We start from the raw sequence: 20,773 nt of genomic DNA, 5'->3' as shown, positions 1-20,773 counted from the left end.
CTTTTTATCACTTGTAAAGTAAATTATTATGTTTATATAGTGCTAACTGAAGATGATGCATCTTTTTTAACAATTGAAACAAGAAAGAAAAGAATATGACCTACACTTTTCAACAACAATTAAATGTATTGACCTTTACTAGACTCTAGGTCACAAAGACAACTCGGAGTCATATGAGAATCTGGATGACCAAAACATGTGTTGGCTTATTATTTCTTTGGTTTGGTTTTAACAGCACTTTTATCACATCACTGGCGGCATCATGCCAAGGTGATGGGAGCTAAGTGCCTTTCATAAGGGCAGCCGACCTGAGCAGGTATCAAACCCAAGAGCCTTGGATTAAGAGTCCAATGCTCTACCAATGAAACTGTTTCTCCCGTAATATTGGATATATGTGATAAGTTTTTCTTATGCTGTCCTTAAAATACCTTGCTAACCTTTGTATCCATTACAAAATATAAATTTGTTTTTCAAATGAATGCTGTCTCAATTATAACCAAGATGTAATCAATGGTTACTGAAATTGCCTCTAGAATACTTTTACCTCCAATGTAAACATTAAATATCATGGAAAATAATTTTAAAATTAAAGTGATCCTGACAACAAAATGTTGCTCCATATGACAAGGCATAAAAGATATTTGATAATAAAATAGAAATTTTTCTATTTGCATATAGAAATAATTGTTCTTAAAATATTGTTTCATGTCCCAAGATATATATATGAATAAAAAATATAATATTGTAGGTGTCCCAACACTTAGCAACACAAAAAATGTAAAGACAAATTTGAGAAAAATCACCATATGTCACACAGAAGTGACCAGCTCTTGTGCAACAACCATGTCAATAAACTGCTCTAAACTATGACTGGTTTTATTTTATTATTTTGCATGGTCATATTTTTTTTATTTTTCCAACATAAATCAAAATAAAGGTAAATAAAGACATCATAATTCATGGGCCTTTTGTAATTTATTTGGAGACCTGCACAAACAGTGTACAGAACTTACACGGTGCAAACCATGCTCAGCATTAAGTACATCCATGTTTTTTTCCAAAAATATTAGATGCAGATTTTGCTTCATTCAGTTTTTACCAAATCTCATTCTTCCATATTACATACTGCTCGATATTCATTGCTGTTTTATTCACATTTGTTCCACAAGCACATGAGTTATTTGTTCAGTACTATTATGTTTTACATGATTGTTACCGATTCATGATACTTTCTGTTTGGTAAACAATTAAATAGATAAAAATAAGTGTTCTCATTCTCAATAGGTGCCTTGTAAAATATGTGGAAGCATGACACTGGTTTCAAGGTATGATGACTCTTGTTGTTGTTGTTGTTGATCTAGGGTTTAACGCCATTTTTCAGCACAAGATAGGCTATACATGGCGGCCAGTATAACTGGTGGAGGAAGAACCCTGGAAAACCCAGGGAAGAACCACCGACCCATGAGAAGCTACTGGCAGGCTTTCCCACGTACCCACGCTAGCCGAGCCTTGGACTCGAACCCACACAGACAGAGGTGAGATGGCAGTGATCCGGGATGACTCTTGTCTTCAACTAAGTAGCAGTAAAGAGTGAAAAACAACAAGTTTCTTTTAAAATTCTACAAATAATATATTTCCCTTGAAGAAAAAGTGAAAATCTAAAAAGAACTTACAGTATTGTGAACAAAATCCCTAATAGTCCTAAAAATTCCATTACAAGTACAAATATGAATTTCCAATTGATTTCCAGTTGTGTTCCAGATAAATTCCAATATCAAATGTGTTGATGTGCCTGTAGTCTTGAATTTGTTAAAGTGCCAGTAGCCGGGAAAATGGTGATGTGCTAAGAGTCTTATGGTGTGTCACAACAATATAATTCAAAATGTTCTTGAATGAATTCTCCATAATTCCAAAATAATATTTAAGTCCAAGAATATTACTGAGCACTTTGTAATTCCAGTGAATAATAATTTGAATCAATAATTCCACCCAAATTAAAAACTGAATACAACATAAAGACTGGTTCTGCTTCAGATGTTAAGGTAAGGTAGAGTCATTTTTTAGTAAACAAGTGTATATACCTCTCCACCAGACCAAGGTCACAATTACCATTTTCGGAAAATGCTCTCTCAACCTAATGGAAAATTTCTTTTCCCAAACTTTCTAATATCAGAATCAAGACTGAATCTTTAACTGAAGTCAACATGTTTACTGCTAATAATGATCTCAATATGTAATCCATACTCATTGAGAAATATTAGCTATATATTATGTTGTTTGCAAAATAAATAGCACTGGTCAGGTACACCATTAACTTGATTTTGGACAAAGGTCAAGTACAAAATACAGATAAACATAACATATAACCATTAAAAAAATATACATAACAAAGGTGACTAGAAGATACTTGTTAAGAAATAAATTTTAAAAAAGTTAACAAATGCATCAGTTGGGAGCAAAAGTAAATCATTACAAACAGTATAGTTTTTATTACTGTTGATATAGTTCACGAGATGAGTCTTATAAAGGCAAAACTTTAGCTTGAATTAAAGAAAAATAACAGCATGATGCTATGCAAGAAAGTTCCAATCATGGCATATTAATGGGTCTCCCTGGCTAAAAGATCAGTTCAAGGTCTTTTTACTTATCATATCTCTCTCTCTCTCTCTCTCTCAAAAATATAACTATTTCCAAATCCTTTCTTTACCTATCCATTTGCCCATCTATACACAAATGTGCATATCTATTTTAATTTGCTCTTCTAGCTTTATCTGCATTCTAACCCTTTCTTATATATATATATATATATATATATATATATATATATATATATATATATATATATATATATTATACAAATATGTATTATTTACATGTATATATTTTATAACTTTACTTATCAGCATATAGTTTTAAGGAACCATCAAAGATAAAAAGAAAACAAAAGTTAAAACATATAATGCGATTTCCTTAAAATATCCCATATATAATCTTTTTTGTTTGCTCATGTTGGGATATTATGTTTGGGGCAATCAGAAATCTTGCAATCGCAAGTTCAATTTTTCAGTCAACATGCCGTTGTCAAGAATACTTTTATAAAGTTGTAAATCCCTGCTCTGGTCCTCTCAATGTTTCTGTATGGTGCTGTGGTGATCTAGGTATATGAAGCCACTTACTAACTACACTATCTGGTCCAGACCAATTAGTCTAGTGGCAGGTGCACAGTACTGTCAGACAGATGAACCGGGTTCAATTCCCGACCAGAATAGCTAGAATTTGTCTCCCCTCCTGTTACATTTGGGGGTCTCTTACTGTTTTCAGTAGATGGTGGCCACTTTGGAAATGGGGTTTGACTGCTCCGATAGACAAGTCTGAATGACATTTAAGGATGAATGAGGGTCTGGGAGTGTAGCGATGATGATGATGATCTTATATTTTTATTATTGTTATTATTATTACTGTTATTATTATAGCACTCTAGATATATAAAGCTTACCAACCTGCCTAACTGATCCAGACCTTGTAGTCTAGTGGTATGTGTGTCCGACTGTGAGACAAATGAACCAGGTTGAGACATAGCAAAGGAAAAAAATTGTTCAGTGACATTGTAGGCAGTACATCTGAGATGGTTAAGAAGAATTCTGCACATCACAAGAAAAGTCAAGGTAAGAAATGAAAATGTCAGAATGCTGTCACAATAACCTGTCAGATCAACAGTCTGAGAGTAAGATATTACCAAGGGTGAACAAAAGATATACTCATTGAGCTATACTGATGTTGCAATTTTAAGGAAAAGCATGTGTTACTGCAAGATACCCCTGCTGCGTGGAAAGCAAACTGTCATACATATACATATGTGTTTTTAGAATATAAAGCAGTGAGTCAGAGATAGAAGTAGACGAGGCAGGAAGGCAGGAGGGGGGTGTGATCCCATAGTCCTCGCTGAGCATTTTGGCTGGTGAAGGAGGATTTGATGTGCAAGGAAAGGGTGTGTGACCCCACCCAAGCGTTTTGGCCAGTGATGGGTAAACTGAAGTGGGAATGCACAACTCCATAAGAGGGGCCCCACCGTGTATCCTGGCCAGTGACGAGATCTGAAATAAGAGCAGGAAAGCAAAGATATAGTATCAAATTCTGGGACTGTAAATTTTGCTCAATTGTGGCCACATATATATATATATATATATATATATATATATATATATATATATATATATATATATATATATATATATAATGATTGGTAACTTGTGGATGAAAAACTGTAAATTCATGGAGCCAAACTAAGGAGTAATATTCAGGTCAGGATACAAGTGGGAAAAGTACTTACTCAAAATAGCTAAGATGGATAAACTAAACACAACCACATGTAAATCTGTTACAGCAATTATAACTGAAGCTGCACTTTGCACTATACTCAAAGTGAGATTTTGTGATAATGCATATATCAATATCTAGATTCCCACAGTGTATGATTTGCAAACAGTTTCCACAGGAAAAGGCAATAATAGAACATACAATATAAAGATCAGCTGTACCTTGTCAATATCTCTAAACATCTTGCTGGTTATGATGTCTAAGAAATGTTGACTAGAAAACTCAATGGTGGCATCCATTAATCTTATTATCATGTCAAATATTGTCTCAGTCCACTTCAGGTGTGGAGTCTTGTCATTCAGTATTCTACAGTCCAACATGACTTCTATTACATTGTCCACAGACTGAAAAGAAAGAAATGTATCTTAATTATACCCATGCTTTTTAAAAGCGATGATAATACTAATACTATCCTCATCCAGACATTCATTAATGAGTGAATGCCTATGAAATGTTACTATATTCTCCCTATACTGCCTGTGAAATGTCACTATATTCTCCCTATACTGCCTGTGAAATGTCACTATATTCTCCCTATACTGCCTGTGAAAATGTCACTATATTCTCCCTATACTGCCTGTGAAATGTCACTATATTCTCCCTATACTGCCTATGAAATGTCACTATATTCTCCCTATTCTGCCTGTGAAATGTCACTATATTCTCCCTATACTGCCTGTGAAATATCACTATATTCTCCCTATACTCCCTGTGAAATGTCACTATATTCTCCCTATACTGCCTATGAAATGTCACTATATTCTCCCTATACTGCCTATGAAATGTCACTATATTCTCCCTATACTGCCTATGAAATGTTACTATATTCTCCCTATACTGCCTGTGAAATGTCACTATATTCTCCCTATACTGCCTGTGAAATGTCACTATATTCTCCCTATACTGCCTATGAAATGTCACTATATTCTCCCTATACTGCCTGTGAAATGTCACTATATTCTCCCTATACTGCCTGTGAAATGTCACTATATTCTCCCTATACTGCCTGTGAAATGTCACTATATTCTCCCTATTCTGCCTGTGAAATGTCAATATATTCTCCCTATACTGCCTGTGAAATGTCACTATATTCTCCCTATACTGCCTATGAAATGTCACTATATTCTCCCTATACTGCCTATGAAATGTTACTATATTCTCCCTATACTGCCTATGAAATGTCACTATATTCTCCCTATACTGCCTGTGAAATGTCACTATATTCTCCCTATACTGCCTGTGAAATGTCACTATATTCTCCCTATTCTGCCTGTGAAATGTCAATATATTCTCCCTATACTGCCTGTGAAATGTCACTATATTCTCCCTATACTGCCTATGAAATGTCACTATATTCTCCCTATTCTGCCTGTGAAATGTCACTATATTCTCCCTATACTGCCTGTGAAATATCACTATATTCTCCCTATACTGCCTGTGAAATGTCTCTATATTCTCCCTATTCTGCCTGTGAAATGTCACTATATTCTCCCTATACTGCCTGTGAAATGTCACTATATTCTCCCTATACTGCCTGTGAAATGTTACTATATTCTACCTACACTGCCTGCATTAATAAAAACAAAATATATTATTTTGCAGTACAAACATTATTAATCTCTACCCATGTTGTTTCTTACTTTAACTTTCATTTAATTTATTAAGATCAAAATGTATCTACATGACATTTTGCATAAAAGTACTAATTCATCCGATTTGGCAAATGGAATCTTTAACCAGATCTTTGTGTTACTGTCCTGATCTGCTTGATTAGATCCATACCTAACCACTTAAGACCACACACAATTTACATCCAGTAATTAGCCAAAGACTGGACATTACATAATCCAGGAATCCATGATACAAGATAAGACTCATTTTTTGCAACTGTTGAATGCCAACACCATCTCTGACATTCTTGAGCAAAAACAAGATTTTCAAGAATGTTAATGTGCTGGATGTAAGAACAGTGCCACTGTTATTTAGGACCAACTAGACACTGTAAGACATCTTTGGGTGAAAATTCCATGTCAATATGACCACTGATTCAGGTGGAGTAGGGATACAAGGATTTTTAAAGTAGCCATTGAAAAAGCCTCATGTAAGATTAGTACCATTCTGTTAAGTCTAAGTAAGAGGTCTCATTTTTGGAAACTCAATTTCAATATGGAAATCTATTCAGGAAGAGAAGCAATAAGATTTCAAGACGGCTGCCACTGGTGATATCGGATGTCAGATTAACATCATTTCATTCTGAACCAACTAAACATGTCTGGTGAAAACACCCATGTCAAGATGGTGGCCATAGCAGCCATAAAGGATTTTGGATTGATAACATTATTAGTTAGGACCAACTAGACATAAGATTTGTTTTGGTGAAAACAACATGTTGACATGCCTTTCTGTTTGAAGAAGTGTGATAAAATTTTCATGATGGTGGCCATACTTGATGTCATACCAGCAACAGATATCATAATAAGTCTTTTGGTAAAAGCCATATCTAAATATGACCTGGAGGAGTAATGGTAACAAGATTTTCACGATGACTGCTGTGGCAGCCATACTGGATATCCTAGCAGCACCATTTATACAGAAGTAACTAGACCTTACCTGGAGGAGTAATGGTAACAAGTTTTTATGATGACTGCTGTGGCAGCCATAGTGGATATCCTAGCAGCACCATTTTTGTCATAAATGTAACTAGACCTTGGGATGAAAATGTGTTGTTTCATGTCAACCATGTATTAGTATATAAGTAGAGAAAACAAGTGTGTGTGTTTGTATGTGTGTGTACCGTAAGCTGCATACAACAACACAGACATACCATAAGCTGCATACAACACCACAGGCATACCATAAACTGCCTACAACACCACAGGCATACCATAAGCTGCATACAAAACCACAGGCATACCATAAGCTGCATCCAATACCAAAGGCATACCATAAGCTGCATACAACACCACAGGCATACCATAAACTGCCTACAACACTACAGGCATACCATAAGCTGCATACAACACAACAGGCATACCATAAGCTGCATACAACACCACAGGCATACCATAAACTGTCTACACCACCACAGGCATTCCATAAACTGTCTACAACATGACAGGCAAACCATAAGCTGCATACAACACCAAAGGCATACCATAAACTGTCTACAACACCACAGGCATACCATAAGCTGCATACAACACCACATGCATATCATAAGCTGCATACAACACCACAGGCATACCATACACTGGCTACAACACTACAGGCATACCATAAGCTGGATACAACACCACAGGCATATCATAAGCTGCATACAAAACCACAGGCATACCATAAATTGGCTACAACACCACAGGCATACCATAAACTGCCTACAACACTACAGGCAAACCATAAGCTGTCTACAACACCACATGCATACCATAAGCTGCCTACAACACCACAGGCATACCATAAACTGCCTACAACACCACAGGCATACCATTAGCTGCATACAAGTCCATATGTATACCATAAACTGCCTACAACACCACAGGCAATCTGTAAGCTGCCTACAACAACACAGGCATACCATAAACTGCCTCCAACAAAACAGGCATACCATAAACTGCCTACAACACCACATGCATACCATAAGCTGCATACAACACCACAGGCATACCATAAGCTGCATCCATACAAATTATGTACCGTAACCTGCACACAACACCACAGGTGTACCATAAGCTGTACACAACACCACAGGCATGCCATAAGCTGCATACACCACACATGTACCATAAACTGCCTACAACACCACAGGTGGACCATAAGCTGTATACAACATGACAGTGTACCATAAGCTGTATCAAAGACCAAAAACTTACTATTAAACTATATTGCACTTTTGTGCAAGGATGCTAAAACCAGATTTTTATTTCAATAATTACCAGCTCAAGAATAGCATGACTGCAGCAATATTCCAGCACTTCCTGTGGCAGGTAAGCAAAGTTTTTTGTAGGCCAAACTTTAGCCATGTGTTTACTGATCCACTTTACACACTTCTGATTCAGGTCCTCTAGATTGTACATCATGGCCAAGGTCAAGGCCTCAGGGACTCCAGCTATACATCCAGTACAGGGCTGTGGAAAAAAAAAGTCCTTAATTAGAGACTTAGTTCCACAGGGACAACACATTTTTTGGCAATATTTTGAAATATAATGAAAAATACAGAGGTATCTATATCTCAGACACCCAATCCTGCGAAAATATCAGTTTGGAAGTATAAAAATTTGTCAGAGACCATATACAGGAAGTTCGTATTTACAAAGACTACAGGGAAGTGAAAAGCATCACAAGTTTTAATCTGGAAACAAAAGTGAAAGATGGACAAATGAATAAAAATAATGAAACTGAAAAATTGTGAATAGAAAATGGCACACCTGGATCACTAGTCAACTCACATGCCAAGTTTCATACAGATATCCTGGACAGTTCTGTTGTAAAGCAAAAACAAAAGCATGAACGATAGATAGATGGATAGACAGACACATGGACAAGAAAATCCAAATTACAGTGGTCCCCCTCTTATAAGACCACCTGTTCAGCAGCAGAAAAGTGGCAATCTAATGAGGGTGACCTTTCTCTTCTGTGAATAATAACAACATTTAAAGTAAGAAAGGTGTAAATAATTTTAAATTTTAATATTTTCATTACAAATCACAGGAATGTTATGGAATTAATTAAATAAAACTTGTATTGATGTTATTTAAGATGATTATTAATAGTCAATACATTGGCTGGTACAAGTATCTCGCTGTAAATATCACTCGGTGACAATCATTAAATGTCCATCAATTCTGTTTTTACTACTGCAGGAGAATGTAAATTGACCATGTTTATTTGAATCTGTCAGACATCAAATTCCTAAGTAGTGATCAAAGGACTCTCCCTCTTTTCATTTGTTCAAACTGCTTTCACACTTCCATGTTTATTTGAATCTGTCGGACATCAAATTCCTAAGTAGTGATCAAAGGACTCTCCCTCTTTTCATTTGTTCAAATTGCTTTCACACTTCCATGTTTATTTGAATCTGTCGGACATCAAATTCCTAAGTAGTGATCAAAGGACTCTCCCTCTTTTCATTTGTTCAAATTGCTTTCACACTTCCATGTTTATTTGAATCTGTCGGACATCAAATTGCTTTCACACTTCCATTTAAACTGAGAATATCTGACATTTTGCAAGAACATATTCTGGCAATTTGTAGTTTTTACTAGAGATGCCCACTGTTTACAAAGTAAGCTTGTCACATGATCAACTAGTGTTAGTCTGGTACCCTTTAGAGTACAATCTTTAATCTGTGAGAGAGATTTTTTGGGGGTATTGTTTGGTGTTTAAGGCCATTTTTCAGCACAGGCTATGTATGGCAACCAGTATATTTGGCAGAGGAAGAATAAAGAAAGACCCTGGAGAGAACCACCAACCCACAGGAAGTTATTGGTAAGATTTCTCATGCACCCACAAGCTGAGACTAAAAACACTGACACAGGTGATGTGTGAGTGATCTGTAAATATGTGTACCTTAGAGTAATCAGCCACCCAGGGCCCTGGTCAAAAACATGACCACCATTGCAGTAACAAATTCAGATGATCAGATGCAAGATCATTTCATTAATGTGTACGAATCTCACTCATTATAAACTCATTCTTGATCTTGATCACATAAGCCCACATTTAACGATAAAAAATAAAAAGCTCAGCAACTCTGATGCAAGATCATTTCATTAATATGTGTGGCTTTTACTCTTTATCCAACTTGTCCAAGATCTTATAAATCTGTCCGAGATCTTGAAGTTATAAACATATATTTGGACTCGGATTAAAGTCAAATCAGAAATAGTCTCAAGAGTGGTCACATGCCACTTCCAACCTGAACAAGATCATTTCATTATAATGCATAGATTTCACTTATTCAGATCAGAACACAACTATGGCTTCCAGAGTGGTAAGATTTCACTTATTCAGATCAGAACACAACTATGGCTTCCAGAGTGGTAAGATTTCACTTATTCACATCAGAACACAACTATGGCTTCCAGAGTGGTAAGATTTCACTTATTCACATCAGAACACAACTATGGCTTCCAGAGTGGTAAGATTTCACTTATTCACATCAGAACACAACTATGGCTTCCAGAGTGGTAAGAAACTATGGCTTCCAGACTGGTAAGAAACTATGGCTTCCAGAGTGGTAAGAAACTATGGCTTCCAGAGTGGTAAGAGGTTCAGTCAGTCAGCATCAAGATAACCTCATCATCACATGTGTAGCTCAATCATTATTGAACTCATCCAAATCTTTATGATATAAGCATATACAGCTAAAACCTGTTACAACGCAATGCTTGTGGTCCAAAGAATAACATCGCGATATAAGTGGGATCGCGTTAACAAATATTTTGAAAAACTTACCTGTAGAAAATGTGCATTGCAATTTCAATGTCATCAGTTTTATCTAACCTCTTGATCATATAAACTGCTAGGAAGACGAATAATCTGCTTTTCCGAGCGCATGTATTTAGGATGTTAAAAAGTGAGGTCAATTTAAATGAAAAAATAGGAGCCATGCTGCCATCACGTTATAAGCAGAATCATGTTTTAACATGTTTTACCTGTATTCCAAAATTTCAAAAATCAAATCAAAAATTAGAAATATGACCTCCTGAAGGTCAGAGAATCAGATGCAAGATCACCTTATTAATATGAGTGGATCTCATTCATTATCAAACCCAATATTCCAAGTACGATCAAAGTCAAACAAAAAACAGGGACTTTAAAGTGGTAACAATTAAATGTTACTATAAGTATGATGGATGACACACAACACACTATGGTTATGTCAAACTTACTTGACCTTATCATCCTAGCACTAACCTCTTAATGCTGAATGTCAAACGAGGCAGCTGCTAGTAACACTTTTATAAGTCTTTTGTATGACTCGGCCAGGATTCAAACTCATGACCTCCTGCATCCAAGGCTGATGCTCTAACCAATAGGCCACAACGCTGGGATAATACCTGGAACTAAAGCTGCGCAAGGCAAACGCATAATACCATTTTACTATCCAGACTGCACTCTTTTCACTGAAATACTTCATTAAACCCTTCTGCCATGAACATTTTCCTACTTTAAAGTTTGGAAGTCATAAAGAAACTTAAAATGTCTTCAAATTTTTTAGTACAAGAAAAATGCAATTACTCTGTGGAAAAAATGACAGTATTCCATTCTGAGGTTGAAACTGACAATCTCCTTGAGTCCCTCCATCCCATACATGTCAGCCATCATGATGAGCTCCCCAAGTGTGCATGACTCGCTGACTTCAGACACCCCGCCGTATAGGTATAGTAAGGATTGTTCCATGACACCAGGGGTAATTCTGAAACCATTTCAAGGTTTATTCTATTATGTGTACTTGCAGAATTTACATTAATCTTTAAAAAATCATGCCGAAAATTCAACTTAATTATGAAAATCGCATTATATTGCAAGCCTTATGATTATTTCACTTAAATTTTCAAGTAAACTATGTTTCTCCGAGAATACTTATTATGTTTCTCCAAGAATACTTACCCAATCACATTATGTTAGGAATATTAGCCTCCTACCTTGCGAATCCAGCCATACTAAAAGATGAAAATTTCCTTTTCTTGTCCCTCTCATATAGACAAATGGCATTAACTCTTGCAAATTACCTCCCCTTGCTACCACCAGGTGTTGCTAGTTTTTAGCTGAGCAATATTCTAACAAAGATGCTCACACGACAGGGTGGTTGAGATGGTTTTTAAGTAATGTGATTGGGTAAGTATTCTCAGAGACACATTATTTACTTTAAAATTTGCTTTCTCCTTTGAATATGTTCCCCAATCACATTATGTTACGAGAATAAGTAATAGGAGGAGGGGATGCTCAGCATCCAGTATCATGGGAAAGAAAAGCTGGATTCCCCAGGTGAACAATAAACCATTCTCCTAATTACTTTAAGCAACACATCTTGGGGTCACTTGCCCCGTGACCCTTACATCCAGTTAAGAAGCTGAATAATGAAATCTTCTTACCTACAAAATTTCACGATGACTTTAGCAAAAGCTAACAGGCTGTGTTGATTGATCTAGTGTGATTGGGTAAGTATTCTCAGAGACACATTATTTACTTAAAAATTTGCTTTCTCCTTTGAATATGTTCCCCAATCACATTATGTTATGAGAATAAGTAATAGGAGGAGGGGATGCTGAGCATCCAGTATCCTGGGGAAGAAAAGCTGGATTCCCCAGGTGAACAATAAACCATTCTCCTAATTACTTTAAGCAACACATCCTGGGGTCACTTGCCCTGTGACCCTTACATCCAGTTAAGAGGCTGGATAATGAAATCTTCTTACCTACAAAATTTCACGATGACTTTAGCAAAAGCTAACAGGCTGTGTTGATTGATCTAGTTGGGTCTGGTGGCCAATTGTGCTGCCACCACTGGGTCAATCAGATGTAAGGTTTCCCTCTATGACGCTAAATCTCTGAGAGAAAAACTCGAGAAGGTTGACTCTGCATGCCAGCCAACAGCTTCTATTATATCTCGGACCAAAACATTACATTCAAACACGAGGCTCGCAGAGATGACTCAAAGCTTCTGAGCTGTAATCTTCATGAGGCGACTATCATCTGGTGAGTCATCAGAGTACACCAAGCGAACCCACTTCAGCCATGAAACAAGGGCTTGAGGGGTGATATCCTGTGTACCAGCTTACACCAGAAGGAAAAGGTATTTGCACATGTCACTACTTGTCTCTGTATGTGTCAAGTAGTGCTTTAGAATGTGAATAGCATGGCTGCCATTCTTGTCCTATCTATGGAAGAGAGCCAGCAATTGATGACTGTTTAGTTATTGATGGACAGTAACCTATTCTCAGTTGTATCATATGGAACCATCCAATCTGAGTTGAAGAGAGTTTGGGTTGACAGACAGTGCATGCAGCTCACTAGGATCACCATCACACTTTGCTGGCTGGACTGATTCAATGAAAAGGTCCCTGTGTTGGAATGGATGGCTGGCCGGTGACAACTGGATGGATGGCAACAGTGCGATTTTATTATATATTGGATTCAACTGATCCAGTACATTCCCTATAGTTCCACATACCTTGCTCAGACATGAGGGAAGATTTACACCCACTGAGTTGCCTAAATTTGGAGAACACTCCCCCATATGAGTTGGAAATGCAAGTGACAAACTAGATGGCTGGGCTGTCTTCTTAAAAGATCTCCTGAGTTAGATGGTCAGTTACAGCAGGGCAACTGGTAACAGTGGCTGTGCAGTGGTATAAGGAGGTGGATCAAATTGATCCTGTATAACACCATGCACCCTGACTTACAGGCCTGAAGGTATTTACGCCCACTGGGTTGCCTAAAATTGGGTAACATTACCCAATGAATCGGTACAGCCAACAATGAATTGTAGGTTGTTTTCCTTGACTTATTCCATCTGTCCTTCCCTTCAATTCAGAATGGACTACTGCATGGGACGGCAACCTATTTTACATAGTGTGCCACTTTTTCTGGATTAATTATAAAATGAATGATCATGTGCCACCTGTATGAGAATAACACTGCTAAAATTGAGATTTTTGGCTGCCCTTTACATGCCACACAAAAACTCTTGATGTGCCACCTTGTGGCATGCATGCCGTAGGTTGTCAACCCCTGGAATACTGCTTTGAATATGCATTTCATGAATTTAGTAGACATTTTCCTTAAATGACTCAAGAAGCAAAAACAAAACATAGATTAGCAAATTAGTATGTGACTAACTAGCTAATACTGTATCCTGGACTTCCACTGACCACATGCTGCATCTCACAAAGTACACTTAGCATATAGAAAGCAAGAGTCATGGTAGCCTAGACTTCCACTGACCACATTCTGCATGTCACAGACATTGTATACTTAGCATATATAAAGCAAGAGTCATGGTAGCTGGACTTCCACTGACCACATGCTGCATGTCACAGACAGTGTACACTTAGCATATACAAAGCACGAGTCATGGTAGCCAGGGCTTCCACTGACCACATGCTGCATGTCACAGACGATGTACATTTAGCATATACAAAGCAAGAATCATGGTAGACTGGACTTCCAACGATCACATGCTGCATGTCACAGACAATGTACACTTAGCATATACAAAGCACGAGTCATGGTAGCCAGGGCTTCCACTGACCACATGCTGCATGTCACAGATGATGTGCACTTAGCATATACAAAGCAAGAGTCATGGTAGCCAGGACTTATACTGACCACATGTTGCATGTCACATATGATGTACACTTAGCATATACAAAGCAAGAGTCATGGTAGCCTGGACTTCCACTGACCACATGCTGCATGTCACAGACAATGTACACTTAGCATATACAAAGCAAGAGTCATGATAGACTGGACTTCCACTGACCACATGTTGCATGTCAAAGGCAATGTACACTTAGCATATACAAAGCAAGAGTCATGGTAGCCAGGGCTTCCTCTGACCACATACTGTATGTCACAGACGATGTACACTTAGCATATACAAAGCAAGAGTCATGGTAGACTGGACTTCCACTGACCACATGTTGCATGTCACAGATGATGTACACTTAGCATATACAAAGCAAGAATCATGGTAGACTGGACTTCCACTGACCACATGTTGCATGTCACAGATGATGTACACTTAGCATATACAAAGCAAGAGTCATGGTAGCCAGGGCTTCCACTGACCACATGCTGCATGTCACAGATGATGTACACTTAGCATATACAAAGCAAGAATCATGGTAGACTGGACTTCCACTGACCACATGTTGCATGTCACAGATGATGTACACTTAGCATATACAAAGCAAGAGTCATGGTAGCCAGGGCTTCCACTGACCACATGCTGCATGTCACAGATGATGTACACTTAGCATATACAAAGCAAGAGTCATGGTAGACTGGACTCCACTGACCACATGCTGCATGTCACAGATGATGTACACTTAGCATATACAATGCAACCATTATGGTAGACTTCCACACATTAAAGCATTTAGATAACCTTCTGCTAAAATGACACAAAAAGAGAAAGCAAAGCATAAATTAGTAATTCATCATGTTACTAACTCCCTATAATAAATATATTCCCCATTACTAATGAAGTGATCCAAAAAATCAGTGCCACATTCAAACTTTAAATTACATTTGAAACTTATAGACAATGCTTTGAATTTATGCATGCCAGTATTTATTTGACCTTCATCCTGAAATGACACACAGAAGGGAAAAAGAAAGCCTAAATTAGCATTGCAGCATGTAAAAAACTTGCTAAACACCAACTCCATTACAAAAAGATCAAGCAAAAAAGTCAAAGTCATGCTAACAACCTTGCAGAGGTCAACAATAGCATAATGTGACATGGTCTTAAATGGACCAAGTCCCTAAAAATGACAAAATCATTCAAATTAGCAGAAATTGTATAAAAGAAAGTACACAACCAAGCAGCAGAATGATTAATTTACACAATAAATCCAAAAGTAATGTTGGAAAATTCAATTTGAGCACAAAAATGGCTTGGCTTGTCAGAGGATAAACTGTATGATGTTACTAAAATTGCAGCGAAGCTAAAAACAGGCAACACCTGGTGGTGGCAAGGCGAGGTAATGGGCATCAGTTATTGCCCTTGGTCCATATGAGATAGACAATTAAAGACAATTTTCGTCTTTTAGTAGGGCTGGATTCGTGAGGTAGCAGGCTAATATTCCTAATGTAATATGACTGGGGATCAATTTCAAAGGAGAAATAAAATTCCTGGCATATTCCGAAAATTTCCCTTGTAATCAAATAAATAGGGCAATTTGCAGACTAAATTTCAGTTCTAGCATAGACCCTATGTTTGATTACAGTCTTGTTTTATAATTCCATCATGAAAAGTCATTAAAACAATTATGAAAAACTTACACAAAAACAACTAGGCCCTGTATTTTATTAATGAGAACTTTGTTTTCCTGTATTAAACATTACGAACATAACATATTAGTTAGGTCATAAAACTGAACATTTGTTTCATGTCTTATTCAAGACAAAAACAATGGAAATTTGAGAACAATTGGTTACTACATCATTACCCCTCTAAAGTGATTGAACCAGCATCACTTTCTATCCAGCCTCCACCCAGCATGGCCTGAAAGTAGGTTGATCTAGCAGCCAGTATACATCTGAAAGATACAGAAGTGATCCAACATTGTTTCTGTTCAGTTTTTAATATGAACTGCACAGAAACATAACTAAATATTGGGAATTTACATCGTTCAGTTGCAAACAAAAAGTAAACTGAGACCAATTAATGGTGAGTTTACAGAGTACACCTAAACATAACCGAATATTGAGAATTTACTCTTCTTTGGAGGGTAAAAATTCTGGTGTATTGTATGGGTTCTACAAGCCATGAATTTAAAGACCCAATAATTTGAATAAACAATGATCTTTCTTGGGAAAGAATAGAACATCTTTCCCAGTCCAGAAACAGTCAAAAACAATGATCATTCTTGGGAAAGAATAGGGTATCTTTCCCAGTCCAGAAACACCCAATAACAATGATCTTTCTTGGGAAAGAACAAGACACTTTTCCCAATCCAGAAAGACCCAATAAACAATGATCTTACTTGGGAAAGAATAGGACATCTTTCCCAGTCCAGAAAAGCTCAATAAACAATGATCTTCCCAAGTCCAAAAATGTAAGCACCATCAAAAATTTCATTTTTCACAAAATCACAAACAATAATATCCATAAAAATAAATGAATTTACAGTATCTGTGCCATTTCGCTTTACACCCCACACTTTCAAGGGTTACAGGTACATTTGAAAATATTTTGTATGAATCAATGGATGTCAACAAAGGAACTAAGTGCAGACTGCATGATGTAATTTGATGAAAATATGCTTGTTTACTAAATTGTCTTCAAACTCAAATAGAATATAAATTACCTGTAAGGAATTCTTGCCTCGTAACAGATACAATACAATAATTTACAATAATGTGTGTGCAAGAAATGCTTGTCTCATAAAAGATACAGTATAATAATTTACCTGTGTGCAAGAAACTTTTGTCTCATAATAGATACAGTATAACAACTTACTTGTAAGAAATTCTTGTCTCATAACAGATACAATATAATAATTTACCTGTAAGAAATTCTTGTCTCATAACAGATACAGTATAACAACTTACCTGTGTGCAAGACATTCTGGTCTCATAACAGATTCAGTATAACAACTTAACTGTGTGTAAGAAATTCTTGTGTCATAATACAGTATAACACTTACATGTGTGTAAGAAATTCTTGTTTTATAACAGATACTGTATAACTTACCTGTGTGTAAGAAATTCTTGTCTCATAAAAGATACAATATAATAATTTACCTGTAAGAAATGTTTGTCTCATAATAGATACAGTATAATAATTGACCTGTGTGTAAGAAATTCCTGTCTCATAAAAGATACAGTATAACAACTTACCTGTAAGAAATTCTTGTCTCATAATAGAGTATAACAACTTACCTGTGTGTAAGAAATTCTTGTCTCATAACAGACACATTACAATCACAGTCAACCTCTTGCAGAAATGCTCTGAGCAGATCTTCTCCAAGTTGACTACACACATCATAGGGCACTTTGATGTTGTATGAAAGCTTAATTATCTCTGACAAAGACGATTTGCCTCCATCTGATATGTCCTGGTTCTCCTCTGCATGTAAGGTATTTTTCCCCTCTGAATTTTCTTTCCATTCTTTCTTGGGAATTTTTATCTTATCGGTCACAGAAGAAACATTAACGACATTGTCGGGTCTTTTTAGTGAGTCAGCAGGCATTTCAGCAGTGTCAACAGTTTCATGTAATAGTTTTAAACAATTCTGTGACTGTTCCAAATTTTGAATATCAGGTGATTCACTTTTCATTCCTTTCAAAATCAACTCTACTGTACTTGTCTCACCATCTGAGTTCTGTCTAGATTTCTGGTGTGTTACAGTTTGCAAATCTCCAGCAACATCCCTCTTTGTTTCATCAGTATCTATCTCAACAATGTTCACAATGTTAACTTTGTCATTAACATTTCTCATGAGACTAATGTCTTCTCTTGATGGGAGATCATTATCACAGACTGTAGCCTGGTCCATATATCTATTACTTGATCCCAAATCCTGAGACAACTTGTTCTCACTAATAGCATTTTCCTGAGATTTACATTCATCTATCACAGAACCAAATCCATCATCTCCAACCACATGAGATTCTTGTCCAGGTTTATGGTTCCTTTGAATTTCTTCAATTTTTGTACTGCAAGAACCCATTAAGAGACCACTATTATTCTGACATGACTCCAATCCTGGCATCATAACTCTGTTTAAATGTTCATCGAATTCCTCCACAGCAGTAGCAGCATTATCTGTTGTATACAGCTTTCTGTAAATGGAAACAAGTTGACATTATCTGTTGTATAAAGCTATTGGTAATGGAAACAGGTTTACATTATCTGTTTTATATTGCTGTCTGTAATGGAAACAGGTTTACATTATCTGTTGCATACAGCTTTGTAATGGAAACAGGCTTACGTTATCTGTTGTATACAGCTATATGTAATAGAAACAGGTTTACATTATCTATTGCATATGGCACTCTGTAATGGAAACAGGTTTATGTTATCTTTGTATACAGCTGTCTGTAATGAAAACAGATTTGTAATGGAAACAGGTTTACATAATATGTTGTATACATCTGTCTGTAATGGAAACAGTTTACATAATCGGTTGAATACATTTATCTGTAATGGAAACTGGTTTACATTATCTGCTTGATAAAGTTTTCTCTAAACAGAAAATGTTTCTATTATATTTGACCTATTCCACTGACGGCAGCTTTTCTGGAAAGGATTTCTTTAAATAGTTCAAAAGATCACTTTAAATATAATCCCAGGAAGCATGCATTTTGCCAAATATTTTTCATGCATTGCAAGAGTAAGACATTGTTTTAAAAGAATTATATTTGTGTATTTTGGACACAGATGTAGTTTCACACTGATATAATAATAAACTATATTACTCACCTGTTGATAAACTATATTACTCACCTGTTGATAAACTGTATTACTCATCTGCTCAAAAAATATATTAATCACCTGCTCATAAACTATATTACTCACCTGTTGATAAACTATATTACTCACCTGCTCAAACTATATTACTCAACTGCTGATAAACTATATTACTCCCCTGTTGATAAACTATATTACTCACCTGCTCATAAAATATATTAATCACCTGCTCAAACTATATTACTCACCTGTTGATAAACTATATTACTCACCTGCTCATAAACTATATTACTCACCTGTTGATAACTTAAAACTATATTACTCACCTGTTGATAAACTATATTACTCACCCATTGATAAACTATATTACTCACCTGCTCATAAACTCTATTACTTACCTGCTGATAAACTATATTACTCACCTGTCGATAAAAAATATCATACAAGCATTGGCAGACTATGCCACCCTTTATTAAAAATAAAACCATTAAAGTGAAAGTCTTTCCTCAAAACTTAAGGGCACCATTAACATTTACCAGTTGCATATATAGGAATCCAGGGTTTTGCATCTAGAATTAGGTAAATGTGGGCATCTGCCACCATTGAATATTAAAATCGGGGTCAACATAGTAAATGTCATGTGTTCTGTCTAAGTCACCATAACACTAAATACATGTCACATGTACTGTACATTTCACAATAACACTAAATACATGTCATGTGTTCTGTCTAATTCACTAAAACACTAAATACATGTCACATGTTCTATTTCACAATAACTCTAAATACATGTCACATGTACTGTACATTTCACTATATCACTAAATACATGTCACATATTCTGTCTCTTTCACTATAACAGTAAATACATGTCACGTATACTGTACCTTTCACTATAACAGTAAATACATGTCACGTATACTGTACATTTCACAATAACACTAAATACATGTCATGTGTTCTGTCTATTTTACAATAACACTAAATACATGTCATGTGTTCTGTCTATTTTACAATAATACTAAACACATGTCGTGTTCTGTCGATTTTACAATAACACTAAATACATATCATGTACTGTACATTCCACAATAACACTAAATACGTCACGTGTTCTGTACATTTCACAATAAAACTAAACACAGGTCAAGTGTTCTGTACATTTTTTCACTATAACACTAAATACATGTCACATGTTCTGTACATATCAAAATAACACTAAATACATGTCACATATTCTGTACATTACACT

The 20,773-nt window shown here is 36.2% G+C and overlaps 1 protein-coding gene across 1 annotated transcript in view; it reads right to left on the bottom strand.

Moving 5' to 3' along the window:
* Positions 1–20,773, bottom strand: part of LOC149777781 (uncharacterized) — a 46,634-nt gene that overhangs the window by 15,247 nt on the left and 10,614 nt on the right. The window contains exons 5-9 of the mRNA XM_089938820.1: positions 17,991–18,893; positions 16,556–16,645; positions 11,617–11,794; positions 8,310–8,501; positions 4,539–4,721 (exon numbers count right to left, since the gene is read on the bottom strand). Coding sequence (XP_089794946.1) covers positions 4,539–4,721; positions 8,310–8,501; positions 11,617–11,794; positions 16,556–16,645; positions 17,991–18,893 — 1,546 coding nt within the window. The remainder of the gene's footprint in view (positions 1–4,538; positions 4,722–8,309; positions 8,502–11,616; positions 11,795–16,555; positions 16,646–17,990; positions 18,894–20,773) is intronic.

The sequence above is a fragment of the Sinohyriopsis cumingii genome, chromosome 17 (assembly GCF_028554795.1).
Source record: "Sinohyriopsis cumingii isolate HCF-2022 chromosome 17, ASM2855479v2, whole genome shotgun sequence".
Classification (NCBI taxonomy): Eukaryota; Metazoa; Mollusca; class Bivalvia; order Unionida; family Unionidae; genus Sinohyriopsis; species Sinohyriopsis cumingii.
This window is presented reverse-complemented; position numbering and strand designations above follow the sequence as displayed.